The 16862-nt window shown below is 41.8% G+C and overlaps 1 protein-coding gene across 2 annotated transcripts in view; it reads left to right on the top strand.

Moving 5' to 3' along the window:
* LOC127952137 (transcription factor 20-like) overlaps window positions 1–16567 on the top strand; it is an 18763-nt gene extending 2196 nt beyond the window's left edge. Inside the window, exons 2-5 of one of the 2 annotated variants that reach the window (XM_052550444.1) lie at window positions 6594–14417; window positions 14664–14757; window positions 14855–14955; window positions 15888–16567. In XM_052550444.1, coding sequence (XP_052406404.1) covers window positions 7509–14417; window positions 14664–14757; window positions 14855–14955; window positions 15888–16073 — 7290 coding nt within the window. In that variant the 5' untranslated portion in view covers window positions 6594–7508 and the 3' untranslated portion in view covers window positions 16074–16567. The remainder of the gene's footprint in view (window positions 1–6593; window positions 14418–14663; window positions 14758–14854; window positions 14956–15887) is intronic. The other variant, XM_052550445.1, reaches the window with a different exon arrangement.
* Window positions 16568–16862: the final 295 nt, after the last annotated feature.

The following is a 16862-nucleotide window of genomic DNA, read 5'->3' as shown; positions in this document are numbered from 1 at the left end:
TTATAATTTTAACAATAACACAGGTGTCTTTGCTAGTGTTTTTGCATGAATTCAGTGTTATTTTCCCCATGTTTATAGATTTCTGTTGTGTTTCTCACAGTAACTGAGCTACACGTGTCAGGGCGAGAACAAAAGATCCAGGAAGGTTGGCTCCTATAAGAAAACAAAACTTAGGCGCCAAATTATCTTTTTAGGTGCCATGGAATAATTTATTATTATTATTATTTATATTTGAACATTTAAATCGAACTGTCTTGTGTTTATGTCTCATCTTTTCTTGACTTTGTCAGCATTTAAATCTATCTTGTAGATGGGTTCATTTAAAGTAGGCACTAAATGACTTTTCCACTTTGAAATATACATATACAAAGAATTGTTAATAATCTGGACCAATATCTCCATCAACCTGCTGTTACAAATGCAGTATTAATTATGTGATATTTCAGAATGTTTAATAGTGATATTTTAAATGATTTGGGGGGCGGGTATTATGTGAGTCGTTCTTTCAAACAGCTGATTGAACACTCATCTGTTGTTAGATGATAATTGATGCTATGGCACGACATGGTACCAGTGGCGGCTCCAGATGATTGTGATTGGGGGGGCAATGGGGATCCTGGTCATTTCAAAGGGGGTCTCATGAAAACCAACAGAAAATACAGTGGACACGGCTAATAACTGCATGTTACTGCTACTAAACAACAAAAACAACACAGTATATCAACTACTTTGTTTTTAATTAATCAATTGCAGTTTGCAAACAATATGCTCAAACTTAAAAGGGTTGGTTCACCCAAATATGATAATTATGTCATTAATAACTCACCCTCATGTCGTTCCAAACCCGTGAGACCTCCGTTTATCTTCTGAACACAGTTTAAGATATTTTAGATTTAGTCCGAGAGCTCTCAGTCCCTCCATTGAAGCTGTGTACGGTCTACTGTCCATGTCCAGAAAGAGAAGAAAAACATCATCAAAGTAGTCCATGTGACATCAGAGGGTCAGTTAGAATATTCTGAAGCATCGAAAATACATTTTGGTCCAAAAATAGCAAAAGCTATGACTTTATTCAGCATTGTCTTCTCGTCCGTGTCGGTTGAGAGAGAGTTCAAAACAAAGCAGTTTGTGATATCCGGTTTACGAACGAATCATTCGATGTAACCGCATCTTTTTGAACCAGTTCACCAAATCGAACTGAATCGTTTGAAATGGTTCGCGTCTCCAATATGCATTAATCCACAAATGACTTAAGCAGATAACTTTTTAACCGTGGCTGACTCCCTCTGAACAGGGCCATGCAGAGACCTTTGGAGGGGCAGGTGCTCAAAGTATAAACGGGGCACAGATGCTAGTGGCTGTAACCATTTACCCTCCTTGTTAGTGCGTCCGCCTCCCATGCCTGAGACCCGGGTTCGAGCCCCGCGAGGAGCGTCAGAGAGGACCCGGGTGAGAGGGCTTACACATGGAACAAGGCTTTAAATGGCGCTGTTCAATACAGCAATATATTGTGATGCATTCCTTGCTGATTCACATATAGGTATGGATGGTTATGTATTGATACAGCAGCAAATGCTTTGATGCAGTTTTGAAAAAGAAACAATAGAGAAGACAATTTAAAGTTTAAAATAATAATAGCTCTGGGATTAGAAACTGAAATGTCTTAAATAATCCCTGATGGCATTTTCTTCTCTGTTCTACAGAATAATTAAGAACAGCGGTTTTAGTAAAAACTGTAGAAAACACTTGTGCCTCTTTCTCACCAGCCTCTGTCTCCTGGCTTGCTGTTACCTGCTCTCTTTCTGTCACTTGTGCCTCTACATTTCCCTCTTTATCTTCCTCTATCTCCATCTCCTCATCTGATATTAGTTTCCACTCTCTGTCCATCTAGGAACAAGACTCAATTTACTATTTCAGCATTATTATATTATTTTAACCATCACTTCTACTCTTGCACCTAATCAATAAGTCCACCTTAAATATTGATACAAAACATTAAAACACTGATACACTGGAATATAATGATTAATATTATTATTATTACTGTTGTTGTCTAAAATTGAACACCTTTGCGATGTTAACAAATGACAGGCTACATTTGTTATTCATATCCTTCACACTGCACTTTGATTTCAGGTATATTATGCATTATTTTTATTGACATTGATATTTTTACACTTATTTCCAGAGAGATATTATCAAGTTTACAGTTAGGTGACCATATGCGCCGGTCATACGGGACATGTCCCAGCCAGGATTTAAATATTTCCCGAAATATCCAGGTTTTGGCTATTTACACTGTGCAGGTTGATCATTGTGTAACATTCATGAGAGATATAATATGCAGAGCAGATGGCTCCTTATGCTTTCGAACCGCTTTCACGTGTTTGTTCGTTCGTGTGACTTGAAGCATTGTGGCGCACTCTGTTTTTTATTTTTTTATTTTTTTTTATTTGTGTGCAGCGACGCTTCAAGTCAATCGACCGAACAAACGTGCGCATATTTGCATCGCTTTGATCGTTCAGTCTAGCTCTCACCTTCTCACACGCAGCCTCACGATTCACATATCTGCATGTTCTCATCGTCAGGTGAAAGGTCATCATGTTGGTAATTGTAATTACGGCTAAATTATTATTAATAAATTGTGCTAATATTATGATTGGGCGTGGGCAGGCATTCACAAAAGGGAATGTTATTACAAAAAAAATGGGAGGACATTTTTCTTTGACAAGAGGGCACTTAAGGGGCAAAGGAGCAGGTGCTCAAGTGAACCGGTTCTTTCGGACAGTTCAATCAAATAAACCGTTTGAAGAAAAAAACGGTTCACCGGTTCTTTTGCGCTCTACGTAATGACGTCATTGGTGATGATTGCCCTTGATTCAAGTCTTCAGTTTACCCGCGCTCATAACATTAGCACAGAATCAGTTTAGAATCAATCACCAAAAGAATCAGTTCAGTTCAGACGCTCTGTGTGTCGGTTTGCTTCACACTGAATCACACATACGCAGTATCATCAGCTCCTCGGTTCTCGAATCGGACGTGTCTGACAGAAACGGTTCTCAGTTCAGTGTACGAATAAATGTTGAAATAATTAGGGGCCAAGCACCGAAGGTGCGTAGGCACCTATTGTAATCGTTGGCGTTTTTATTATTCTTCTTCTTCCGCCTGGCAGCCCATAGAACCGATTGCGGGAAAGTTGTATAATTTGGCACACTGATAGAGGACAGTCCCAACATTAACTATAGCAAATTTGAAGTCTCTAACTCCTACTCTCTAGCGCCACCACTTGTCCAACTTCCAATGTTTGTATGCTAATAACTTTTGAACCGTAAGCCAGAAAATGGAAATTCTTTTTTTCCTCTGAATCATTGGCTCATTGCAAGTCGAATGAACCCAAAAATTCACAAGGTTTAGTTTTTTCGCTATTTTCGAACTCGTCCTAGACGGTTTGTCCGATTTTCACAAAAATTGGCTCAGATCATCTTCAGACCACGCTGACAAAAAGTTATGGAATTCAAGTTGATTCGTCTTACCGTTCTCAAATGACATTTGAAAAAATATGACAAAAAGCACGCAAAAATACACGTGAGGCTATATCTCGGCAACGGTTTGGCATATTGAGACCAAACTTGGTGTGTGTTATAATAAGAATGACCTGAGACTATTTGCATTGTTTCGATACAGCGCCACCTAGTGATCAGGAGATATGAAAAATGCATATTTTGGCTTATAACTTCTAAATAGTTTGGCCAAAAATCACAAAACTGGTCTCTTTAGATTCGGTGTATCATGTCGAGTCGAATGATATAAAATTTTCCTGTGTCGGCCATTTTAGGTGACGGCCATTTTGAATCATGTTTTAAAATGCTGTATTTTTTTAACGCAGCATGGTATCTTTACGAAAATAATTACAAAAATATTCGGTTCCATGCCCTGAAGGTACTCAAAAGGTTTGGTGGCAGCGCCACCTTGTGGCCAATAGTTATGATGAAAAATCACATAAATGCTAATAACTTTTGAAGAAATTAGACTATTACAATTAAAATGGTCTCCCTATATTCTGTGGGTAATGCCGAGTGCATTGATACCAATTATGCGAAAATTGGCCATACTTCCTGTCCGCCATTTTGATTAATGTTGAAAACCTACTTTTTCTAACTCCTCCTAGACCGTTAGTCCGATTTTCACCAAATTTGACGTGAATTATCTTCAGACCATGCTGACAAAAAGTTATGGATTTCGTGTTGATATACAAAACGGTTCTCATTCAGCGCATCAACGAATTTGCTGGAAGGGTGCCAAAATGCATTTGAGGCTGTATCTCTGCAACGCTTTGACATATTTGCACCAAACTTTGTATGTGTCATCGCCACCTCACACTGACCATGCCACATAAATTTGGTAACAGCGCCACCTATTGGTCAAGATTAATAAACCATTCATTAACAATGAATATTTACACTTTTAAAAATGCTAATAACTTTTTATTGCATTAGCTTATTGCAATGAAACTGGGCTCAAAATATTCCCTGGCTTTTGCCGATAACATAGATACCAAAAATGCCATAGTAAGCTGAACTTCGGGTCTGCCATTTTGATTTATGTTGAAAACCTACTTTTTCGAACTCCTCATCAACCGTATGTCCGATTTTCACCAAATTCGAATCAAATGATCTTCAGACTATGTTGACACAAAGTTATGGATTTTGTGTCGATAGACAAAACCGTTTTCGCATACCACATCGACGAATTTGAGGCACAATGACAAAATGACGTTGAGGCTGTATCTCTGAAATGCTTTGGCATATTGACACCAAACTTTGTGTGTGTCATTGAAAAGTAACACAGAGTACACCAAATTGATTTTATAAGAGTGCCACCTATTGGTCAAGCTTGATAAGCCAAGTAATCATGCTTCTAGAGGTGGTATTTATGATTTTTTAGCCATTTCAATTACAATAATCCTAAAATTGCTGTTATTGCTCATATATGCATTTGGTGTGATGCTCCATGCCATGCTTAGCTCCTACATTTGCAGTTGGAGTGCTTGGCCCCGTAATTGCTGCTTGCAGCTATATTTAGGGACCAAGCACCGAAGGTGTGCAGCTGTATTTATTATTATTTATTATTGTTCTGCGTTGTTTGAAGAGAAACATTTTTTTTATCTTTATCCTGGATATATATATATATATATATATATATATATATATATATATATATATATATATATATATATATATATATATATATATATATATTATTATTATTATTATTATAATTTTTTTTTTTTTTTTAAATTAGGAAGAGGGTGGGGGGTCAAATGGGGGGGACCCCCCCTGGCGCCGCCTATGCATGGCATACTTAAAAATTTATGTAAACCAAGATTTGAAAAAATAAATAAGTGCTCTCAGGAGCAGAAGTGAGACTTTTTTAATGTTTATTCATTGAGTATAATCCGGAATGTGAAGGGTTCATGAATCCGTATCCAAGAGTTTTTTTATTTTTATTTTATGCTCTGAAACCTACAGTATGTTATTGTGCAGTGTATTCTGGTATGATTTGATGGAAAATTTGATTCTTCATCTCAAGACTCATTTAAACCCATTTAGTTCTCAATATCAGTTGATTTTGATATTCTAGGTATTATCAAATTGCCTGAGTTTTGAGAACGTAGCGGACGTAGAGGATTATAATGTAAAAGGAGTTCATTCAAATACTGAGGTGCTAAACCATTCAGGGCTTTATAAGTAATTAGCAATATTTTAAAATCTATACAATGTTTGATAGGGAGCCAGTGCAGTGTTGACAGGACCGGTCTAATATGGTCATACTTCCTGGTTCTAGTTGCTGCATTAAGCAGAAGGAACAAAGGATTTAACTTTTCTGTCCATTCTTCTTTGAATTTTCAGATTTCATCAATGTCTTTGCATTCATAATCAAATAGATCGCTGTGTAATTGCCATTATAAAGATCCTTTCTTCATGAACGCAGTCAAAGATTTTTTGACAAATAATCCATAGAGTCCACATAATGCAAGTTCAACAGATCTTGAAGTTGACACTTCAGAGACATGCAAAGTCAACATGATGGTAATCCATTTAAGCAGAGTTGATGGATCAGTGTCTTCTGAAGCAAAACGATAGGGGTGATGGAGACAAATATCAATACTCACCTATGACTCTTGGCCAGAAGTGAGGATTTGTGGTTCAGAAAGATTTTAGTAGTTTAACTTCAGAAGATATTGATAACCATCGTGTTGGTTACGTTTTTTTCCACACACACTTGCAATACATTGACTCACAGAGACGGATTATTTTCTAAAAATCTTAATTTGTGTTCATCTTAAGAAAGTCTGTCAAATAGGCTGACACTTGGGATGGCATGACTTGTAATTGATGAGTTAATTTTCATTTTTTTTTGTTGGAGAATCCCCATATCATCTCAGAAAATGAGATTTAGGGTTTCATGGCCATTTTAATGTTCGAATGTAAATAGCCTTTAGACAAAGTGTACCTAGAATGTTATTTGGTTGTTAAAAGTATACTAATGCAAAAAGTTCTCATTTAATAAGTGCTGTGTTTTCCATCTGTTTTCAGAAAATCTCAAGCTTCCTGCTTCCAAAGAGAGAAAGACACTAGAATATTAAGAGGTTCGGATTAAACTGGTTGGCATGGACTGACCACAGAAAACCTGAAGCCAGGACCAGCAACACTGAAACATACCTTATAGTTACAGGCAAGGAATGGACGATCAAAACAAAACAACAAACTTGGACTGAATAACTAACATGGGAAAAGGCGAATGTTTGGATACAGCTGGAAAAAAATTGTTGGCACAGATCTTTGTGAAACCTGGCTTGAACACATGCCCCAAATCCCTGTTACACAGAAAATATGAAAAGAAATCATGATCTTGAAGTACTGATCTTTCTCAAGCTATTTTCGGTGTCAGTGAATACATGTGCCAATTGGAGAGAGTTTTTGTATTTGTTTTATTTTTATTTTTTTGTCAGTTGCAAACCTGTTCCTGAACTATTATAAATCTACTGCATGGCTCCACATCCGTTACCAAATGGCAAGGAGATGTTTCACACTACAGTGTCATGATATTGACATTCTCTTAATGGAACTTAACTGAGTTGCTGTTTTGGTGGAGTATTTTTACCTCTTTGCTAATAGACATTTTTTGATAACACTAAACCTTCATTCATATTTTTTTCACAGAGATCTTTGGATCTAGTGCCAAACCACGTAGTGGCATTTGTGTCACAGTTTCTTTTAATGAATGTGTAGCTGCTGCATTTCCCATCTTTACATTGTTTTTAGGTTTTAACTTGAGCAGCAAATTGAATCTCCTGATTTTCTAAATCTCACGACATTTGCAGGGTCCTGCTATATTGCTGCTACAGATGTGAGTTTAGATTTCTAATACTTAGCATTCCAGTTTGCCATTTGGGTCCTTTTGATAAAAAGGGCTGCTAATAGCACCATTTGGAAAAACTACACACAAAAATGCAGAATTTTCCCAACAGTCCAGTCCCTCTTCATCCAGGATTTAGCCGGCCAGGAAGTGTTGTTGGTTCCCCATATCAACACCACCCTTCAGACCTTCAGATATCTCCCAGAAACTCAGAGGACTATGCGCCCAGGCAGCAAACTCAACCTAACCTGCAGAGCCATGGTCAGCACCTGCGGAGCCAACAGCATCTTCTACACGCTCCCCCTATACATGGCTATGGATCCAGAAGAGCAGCTGGAGAGCTGACACAGGGAAACACTCACAGTGGAGGAGGGAACTCTTACCGTAAGGACAGTGTGGATTATTATTTTTCTGTGAGTGGACGAGAAAGAAGCAGGAGAGGCGGAGCTGCATATGGTGCAGGATTTAGATACTCAAACATGGATGGAAACACACCTCATCAGTACCAACACTTATCTGGTTCAGGGTCATCTTCTGGAATGATTTCTCCCTACTCTATGGATTACAGCTCCGGCAGTGCCTCTGCAGTTGGGAGTAGTAATAGTAGTGGTGCTGGTTGCTTTTCTCCTTCCCAGCAATACAGTCTGGCTCATACTGCTTCAGTACAATCAGGTGCTCAGATGCATCAACTGCAGCATGGACAGAGATATCAAGGATTGCACCAAGGTCAGCATCAGCGGACATACCCGATTTCTGGAAACCGAATTCCCCCTCAGTTTGGACACTATGCCCCCCTTAATGCAACCACAGACTCTACTGGAATGTATAACTCTCCGCCACAAAGGTACGGCACGAGTAGCAGCAGCACAGATGCCAAAATGAATAACTCTCCCACTCAGTCTAATCCAAATACTCATACAAGTTCATCTGCTTCAAACAGCTGTGAGAATATGGGACAAAGTTACACATCATCTGCATATTCGCCGCAATCTCAGTCCCTTCACAAGCATGCCCCCCATTCCCAGCGTCCCTCTCAGCTCAGCACTGGAGCAGGTCATGACCCCTCCCTCAAAATGCAGCACCAAGGACATTTGCACACCAAACTGCCCCATTCTTTGGTGTCCTCCAGCCCTGCTCTGCCTTCACATCCTTCTCAAGACATCGCCAAATCTCCCTTGCACTCTCAAAGTCAACAGGCTCGCATTGATCAGAACTTCAGTCCCATATCTAATCCCTCTCCTGGTCCATCTGCAGTACAGTCTCCGAGCTGCAGCTCCTCTTCGTCTCCACTAATGGGGAGTTCTGAAGGAAACAATGCTGTTATTCATCTGCAGCCATCATCAAACCCCTCTGTTTCAAATGCTCGCAGCAGCCAAAGCCATGGACGTCTTCTGCAGGCCGTACCTCAGCTGAGCCCCACTCCCAATTCAAATAGCAGCATCAGTAGTTGTGGTAGTGGCATAGGCACTAAAGCAGCTGTATTGAACCACGGTGCAGGGGTGGGTCATGCTGCCATGAGTCAGAACCGAATGAGACAAGGTCTTCGGGGCGGTCCAGGGGAAGATGGCTCCCTGTACCCTCATGACAAACTCTTGCAGGACCCTGGACTGAATAGTCTCAATGCTCTGACCTCTCAAGTGGAGAATCTACCTAATACAGTGCAGCACATGCTTCTAACAGATACTGTGCTGCCCCTAAAGAAAGGCAGAGACAGTGCACATCACCTTCAGGTGCAGCAAGGATCACAATCTTTTCTTGGCAACCAAAACAAATCTGGTAATTCCAGCGCCAGCGGTCAGACCTTAGTGAATAAAGAGAGTTCTGAGATGCTGGAAGCAAAAGGGGATCAACAAGTAGAATGTGAGCGGAATAGGCAGGCAAGTGAAACAAGCAACGAATCTGAGCCACAAAGCTACCCATCATCACAGAGTCAGATGCCGTCGGAAGCGAGGCAACAAGTATTGGATCTCCAGGTCAACACTGGAGTCCTTTCAACAGGTTCAAAACAACTGTCTCAAGCAAATACACCAGAAACCCTGACTCCCTCCTCTTCTTCACCACCATCATCAGTTCATGCTTCTGCAGAACCCAGCCCAAAACAACCAGTTTATCCCCCTGCCCCACCATCTCCTATTAACTCAGCACATCCAAACTGTGTGGCAGAAAAATACCTTCATAATTATGATGATGATAGTGTAACGAAGGGATGCAAAATCAAAATGATAAAAGATGAAGAAAGCGAAGTTGAAAATGCAGATCCTTCCTGTGATAGAGAGAATTCAGAGAACAAACGGTCAGTCCCTCCTACAAAAGATGAGGCAAAGTCTGATGCAAAGGAATTTGAAAGTCAGAGTAAAAATGAGAACGTTTCAGAGCAACATAATTTTGGAGGTGTTGGAGTTATTGTCTCTGCTCGATCTGAAGGGAATACTGAATCAAGCAAGCACACAGGAGCCAGATCACCACGTTATGGTGTTTCTCATTACTCAAACAAACACAGCAAACCCGGGGACCAACTTGATGTGAATGTCTTAAGAGAGACTAGAAATCACAATGGAGAAGGGGAGATGTGCATGGAAAAATATGTGTCACAGTATGATATTTCCCCTAAACAAGAATTTGGCCAAAACCCTCAACCCTCTATTCAGTCTCACTCAGCATCATTTAAATACAGTAATCCTGACGTACATTATAAGGCTGCAAAGAGTAGAGGGAAGTTAGGACTAGGGAGTAGTATGGGCACAAACAGATGCCAGAATTATCATCAGCTGGAGGCCAGCTATGGGTCTATTGGCAGGAAGGAGATTGGTGTTTTTGGTATGGAAGGGGGAAGGGCTATCGTCTCAAGAAGTCAAGATAGCAGTTCTCAGTTTCACCAATCATTTCCAAGTCTTTTGCAAGAAGTGCTCCAGGGTCATCACTTAGATAGACGCTATGGCCGTCCCGACCAGACATCTAGTGTTCACCAACAGTCTCAAGATACCTCGCAGTACCGTTATCAAACTAGATTACCTTATAGTATGGATGAAAATTTGAGTTCACATGCAATGGGCTCTCAAACACTTATAAGTGGACTTAATGTCAAATTCAGACAAATGGCCTCTGGGAAACCACCAAATTCAAGTCAAAATCAGGGACCAGATAATGATATTGTTTTAGGCCCTTCTCATCCCTCTTGGGATTCTGAAGCACATAAGCCCAATGTGACTCATGGGATCTCTCTAGAGCAAGACAAAACCAGTCTGTCTCCCAGCCAGTCCTCCCACATGGAGCAGTGTTTAGATCTCACAACAGGAGTCCCTTCAAAGCACATTAACTTGGCTGACTATTCTTTGCAGCACAGAAAACCACCCAGATATGGTACCTCTTCCTCTGCTGTGGAACAATTGCTTTTACAGGAAGCTGAGCCATTGGCATGCGGTGTAGGTCCTATCTGTCACACTCAATCTCAGACATCCTCAGGACGCCGTTCAGTAATCTGTGATGTGTCCCCTTCTCGACGAACAACACCAGAAAGAGAGAGAGGACACTCTGGGACTTCTGGACCCTCTGTCATTCAGCAGCCATTTTCTTCATCTGGATCAAATGAGCAAAAAGGTAAGGAAGAAATAAAAGTAAAGAAAGCACAAAAAAAGGAGGACTCATCAAAGTCTGAAACTGCAGGACAGAACACAGATGGTAACTGTAGCATGCCACCCAGTAAGGAATGTAGTAAGCCCCTTCATCCCCTTGTAGATGTTGATTTCGATATAGAAAAGACCAACAGTGCCAAAGGCAACAGTGAAGCCACCAGCAACCTTCCATATCTTTTGCAAATGTCCTCAAATCCCTTGTCCTCACCTCCAAGGCACCAGTCATTCTCGCAGGCTGTTGACGGTTTCAGAGCATATGGTTTCAGTGACACAGTGGATGGACCAAAAATTATCTCACATCCTAGACCTCATCAACCATTCCACACAGTATCAGCCTATTCTAAAACCACACCATCTACTAACAAGTTACAAGCATTTCCACAGAGTTTACCTCCTCACGAGAGACACGACTGGACTCCTGACAGACAAAGGCTAAGAGGTATAGATAGGCACATTCCTCAGAGACTTTCTGAACAGAAGGGAAAATCCCAAGCTTCAAGTGATATCCTGCCTAGTCAGCATCACCAATCTCGACAGCACCCTTATCCCAGTTCACACTTTGACATGAAAAGGTGGGACACTTATCCTGAACGAGAGGGAGCTGGACAACCCACTACAGTCCCTCATGAGCATGTAGGTTCCAGGCCAGTCACAAATGCTGTCCCCAAACCTGGAGAAGATGGCATTTCAGATAAGAGTGCGGATGACACAGCCAAATCTTTCCACTCACTGGCTTCGGTTGATGCTGTTAGTCCTGCTGAGCAACCTGGTAAGACTAGCCAAGGGATTCATCAGGGGCAGAGAGCAACTAAAACTGGAACATTGACTGAAACCAACCCTTTAATCATGAGAAGGAGAGTTAGATCTTTTATTTCGCCAATTCCAGCTAAGAGGCAGCATCAGGATGTTCCAGGTCAGCGACCAGGATCAGCTTATCACTCCCCACTATCTCAATCCCACTCTGATTCGAAACTTGCAACCAACAATGGTTCTGGCAGTACTGATACTCAGACAAAATTGTCATCTCCCAAAACACAGTATTCTATATCTAGTGCTAATTCACCTTCTCAGCCCAAAGCAAAGTTTCTGCCCCCCAGGAAGGGTCATGGACTAAAACTTGAGGCAATTGTGCGGAAAATTACTCCCAGCGTGAAAAAAAATGACTTCAACAATAGTCACGTAGAATCTAACTTTTCAGAAGTATCTCATTACGCCTCTGACATACCAGACCCTGAGGGCGGTACATCTTTTTCTAGTGTTTCTCAAGGAGAGGAGGCATGCTTATCTTACCTTGATGATTCTCATACTTTAGATGATCTTATGCCATACAGAGTAGTTGAAGATGCATTCTCCTGTGATTCTCAGACCCTCAAACTAGGTGCAACGGCTTCTAGCACTAATGCCCTCAGGAGTTTGCCAAAAGATTTTGACTTTGGATTAGGTGCTGCTGGATCTTCAGGGTCATTGGGTGAAAGTGATAAGGATGATTTTACTTTGTTAGGGCCCCTTCCACCAGCTCCTCCATTACCTTGTCCTGTACAGGGATCTCCTCCATCTTCTTCTGCATTGTCTGACATACAGCAGTTCACAAACACTTATCAACAGCTGGAAACCCGACGAGGTGAGCAGTCAGCTGCTAACCTGCTGAAGCAGAAACTAGAAGAGACTGGCATGGGCTTTGATGATTACCCAGGTGGGGATTACTATGGGACCACCACTGGCCACAGTCAGAGCCCTGGGCACCACCTTCTGTCCCGAGCTTCTCAGCACCAGATGACTTCTCTTAGGTCAACCAGTTCAGATACTAAAACATCAGAAAACACTGTCCCCAAAGGTTATTTTCCATCAGGTAAGAAAAAAGGTCGCCCAGTGGGCAGTGTGAATAAGCAGAAACGTGCCCAAGCACAAATTCAGAATACAGCAGCAAGCATACCTGTGGACTCTGTTCCCTCACCCACAGCTGAACCTCAGTCTGTCCCAATCCCAGACACTGCAAGTGAAGTGCCCCAAGTATCAACACCACCGGACCAAAAACCCTGTCCATCTTTGTCACCTCCTGCTCAAACCCAGGTGGTGAAAGTGGATGTAGAGAGCGAGGAGACCCAGCCGGAGTTAGATGTGAAGCCTGTCAGACATAGACCGAAAAAGGGGAAAGAGGACAATGAGACTCCTGGCGATCAGGGAAGGAGAAGAAGAGGGATGGCTTCCAAAGAGAAGCTGGACACCCAAGCAAGCAGCAGGGGAAATATCAGCCCATGTGGAATATTATCGGATGCCAGGAGTAACTTATTTACTCCTTACATACATGTGGAGAAAAAGATAGCAGAGATCGGGGCTGTCTGTACAATCATTAACGCAGATGATGAAAAATTTAAATGTGGAGACAAAGCTGGTCACTTGGCAGTTGATGGCCCATTAAATTTCCCTCTGTCATCTCAACTTGTGAGAAAAGAAAAGGAAAATGAAAGAACAAAAGAAAACTGGGTTTCAGAGCCTGTTGATTCTGCCCTGCAGTCAGGGAAGACACTTCCTACATCTGAATATGTTCTGCCAGGGCCTGTGATATCAGAGACTGGACATACTGGTCGCCTCCTATGCTGCCTTTGCCAGAAATGGGCCAACTACAAACATCTCGGGGATCTTTATGGTCCTTTTTACCCAGCTGAGTATGCAGCCAAGCTCCCTAAGAATCAACCTCAAGTCCGACAAACCTTGTCCAACCATGGGGCATCTACAACAGGTTTCAGTATGACATCCGTTCCAATAGAAACTACTCCCCAGGATACAAGATTACAGGACTCTCAGAATATCAAGTCATGTGCAGATAGTGATCGTACAGTAAGTCAGGCAACAAACTCGGCATCCCCAGCCACCACCGTTGGCACTGTCTCTCCCAGCATGGGTGAAGAAATGCCTTTCCAGAATGTTAAGATGAGCAGCTCCACCTCAAAGGTAACGGCTCACACCTGGGATCTGGCTGGAGAACTGACAAGCGAGCTGGGCACATCAAAAGCTCAAGAACTGGACGGTGAAATAGTTTTGAAGCAGTTGCATGTTGAAAATACACAGCAAAGGCCCCAACACAGAAAACTGACATCCCATCCACGCTTCAAACGCAGACATAAGTCCAATGAGGATTTACCTCGAACTGTCCCCATCAACAGCAAAGCATCTCTGCCCTTCCAGCCTCCCCCACCCAGCCTGGACTCTCTGGATCCCATGGCCCAAATGGCCCAGCTCCCACTTGTGCCTCTGGACCCCGAGGAGCTGTGGGTGCATGAGGGCTGCATCGTTTGGACCAGTGGTGTGTACCTGGTCAATGGGAGACTGTATGGCCTTCAGGAGGCACTAGATGGTGCCAGAGATACAGTAAGTGGAAAGTGCTGCAGTTTGTTGGCTTGCTGTATTTTGTGAAAATTAGTGTCAGAATTAATTTAAGGATTGCATGTGCAATTATTGCAATATAACTATATATTTGTGAACAATTTATGAAAAACAAAATTGATTAGTTTTTTTTTTTAAATTGATTGACAGCACTAGTGAAAACAATGACTTGTTTCAAATATAGGGAAACTGTATTTTCCCCATAACGCTTGTGACATTTGCACTCTTCAGAGCTGCTCTCATTGTGAGATGGTGGGCTCCACACTTGGCTGCTACAGTAAAGGCTGCACGCTGAGCTACCACTACCTTTGTGCCATAGAAGCAGGTCAGTCGTGACCACCTTGATCTGCACTTAAAAAAAAAAAATATTATGAATAGCTGACGTTTAGTGCTAAATCCTTCTTTTTCTAATCTCAATCTAGATTGCTCTCTAAATGAAGACAACTTTTCTCTGAGATGTCCAAAGCACAAGGTACGAGACCAAGACTTCACATCTAATGTGGAAATGTCAAGAAGTACCAAGGTGGATATTTGGGAGGCATTTTTATTTTTCATGGAGCCTATATGTATATTGTAGTTTCTGTGACACGTGTGAAACTGATATGAGGGTTTATCAATATGGGTACAGTCATTTTAGACACTTCCATAACTTTTGGATCAGAGATGGAAACATAATTTGTAAAAACATGTATTATGTTTCCATCTTTGTTGCCACAGTTTTGGAAGTGCCTTTTCCTGTTCTGAAGAAGAGGGGTGCAAATACGTTGCTCGGTGTTGAGTTTTTAGCTCAAGGTCATGCCAGTCGAGTTCTTCCACACTGACTCAGTCCATCATTTCAATATACAGAGGCATCATCTTGTTCGGATAAATAGGGGTTCGGTCCAAACTGTTGTTATAAAATTAGAAGCACACAATTTCCTAGAACATCATTATATGCTTAAACATTAAGATTTGTATTCTAAAGTGGTCAAACCTGTTCATTAGAAGGGGGTCCCAATACTTTTGTCAATATAGTGTTTCTAAAAATTGTTGAGTCAAGATGCATTTATTTTGCAAGTAAAATGACTTAAGTTGTCTTGTTTTCAGAAAAAAGTATACATTTTTCTTAATTTTCGATTAAAGTGAGCCAAAATATTTGTCTAGCCTTTGTAAGATAATTGTTATTACCCCATTGGCAGATACTAAAACTAACAAAATTGTGATTGTTTTTTTTTTTTTTTTTTTTAGATAATGGGGTTTAATATTTTAAGTCATTTTACTTGTCAAGTAAATGCATCTTGATTGAAGAAGGTTCAGATATCAAGAGAAGCATGGTAAGAAAGCCCCTGTTGCATGTATTTGTGCTGTTGCTTGTAGCTGGTGTTCAGGCCGTGTTGCAGCAGCCGTGTGTGACCGTGTGTTTTGTGCTGCTCTGTGTGTGTGTGTGTGTGTGTGTGTGTGTGTGTGTGTGGCCAGGCCTGGAGCGGCGTGTCTGGAGCAGTGGGAGCGAGGACGAGCGCTCCCTCGGACAGACGTGACTCCCTCGCTGTGCTCGAGCGCTGTGATCAAACCCTGTGCTGTGCTTCGCTCCAGCAGAGACTGTGCCCAGCCGGACGCCAGCCCTGGACGCAGAGCTCCGACACCTTCTCTAAAGAGCACTGACCTCTCTCGGTGTCACGCCGGGGACAGCAGAGCTGAACGAGAGGACCGTGGTTACACCACTTATATGTAGTACTTCATCATAACCCGTATTATCATTATTTTAAGCCTCGCTATTGTTTTAATCAGTATTTTACTCTTAGAGTGAGCGTTTTTTCCACACCAGGACCAGCCGTTATGACATCACCGCCGTTGCCACAGAGACACTGTTGTCATGGCGACACACAAATACTGCCTTCGAAGGTGTGCCTGTATATGTGTGTGTGTGTGTGTGTGTGTGTGTGTGTGTGTGCGTGTGTGTGTGTTCTTACTGTCCACCTGCGGGGTCTGTGCTGTACATGAGGGACAGGAAACAGTGTTTGGGGCAGGAAGAAAGCGGTGAAGACACTTCCAGCTGAACTCATCAACTGAACAATCGCTGTCATTATGAAAACATGTACTAGAAAACTGTCACTATGCTTCTGACTCATGAATACAGTTATACCATGTCTCTGTCATGGCTGTGAGTCTCTCTTACTCTTCTGAATCACTCCTGGAAGCTGAGATGTGCTGAGATGCAGTCCGCTCTTGTTTCAGATCAGTACCAGAGTTTAATAACAAGATGTTTGGTACGTCAGAGGCGTTTCTTTGACCGCTGCTACACGGTCTGGCTCATCTTTCTCCGTCGGCAGCCGTGTGTTCTCAGTAAATACAGTAACACGCACCGTATAAACCTACACGACTGTTTCAGTGCTTTCTAGAGAAGCCTCTTCTGCTCAAGCCTGCGTTTATTTGAGCAGAAATGAAGCAGAA

Source organism: Carassius gibelio, chromosome B3 (assembly GCF_023724105.1).
Source record: "Carassius gibelio isolate Cgi1373 ecotype wild population from Czech Republic chromosome B3, carGib1.2-hapl.c, whole genome shotgun sequence".
Classification (NCBI taxonomy): domain Eukaryota; kingdom Metazoa; phylum Chordata; class Actinopteri; order Cypriniformes; family Cyprinidae; genus Carassius; species Carassius gibelio.
Note: the sequence above shows the minus strand (reverse complement) of the source record. Positions and strands in the feature narration are given on the sequence as shown.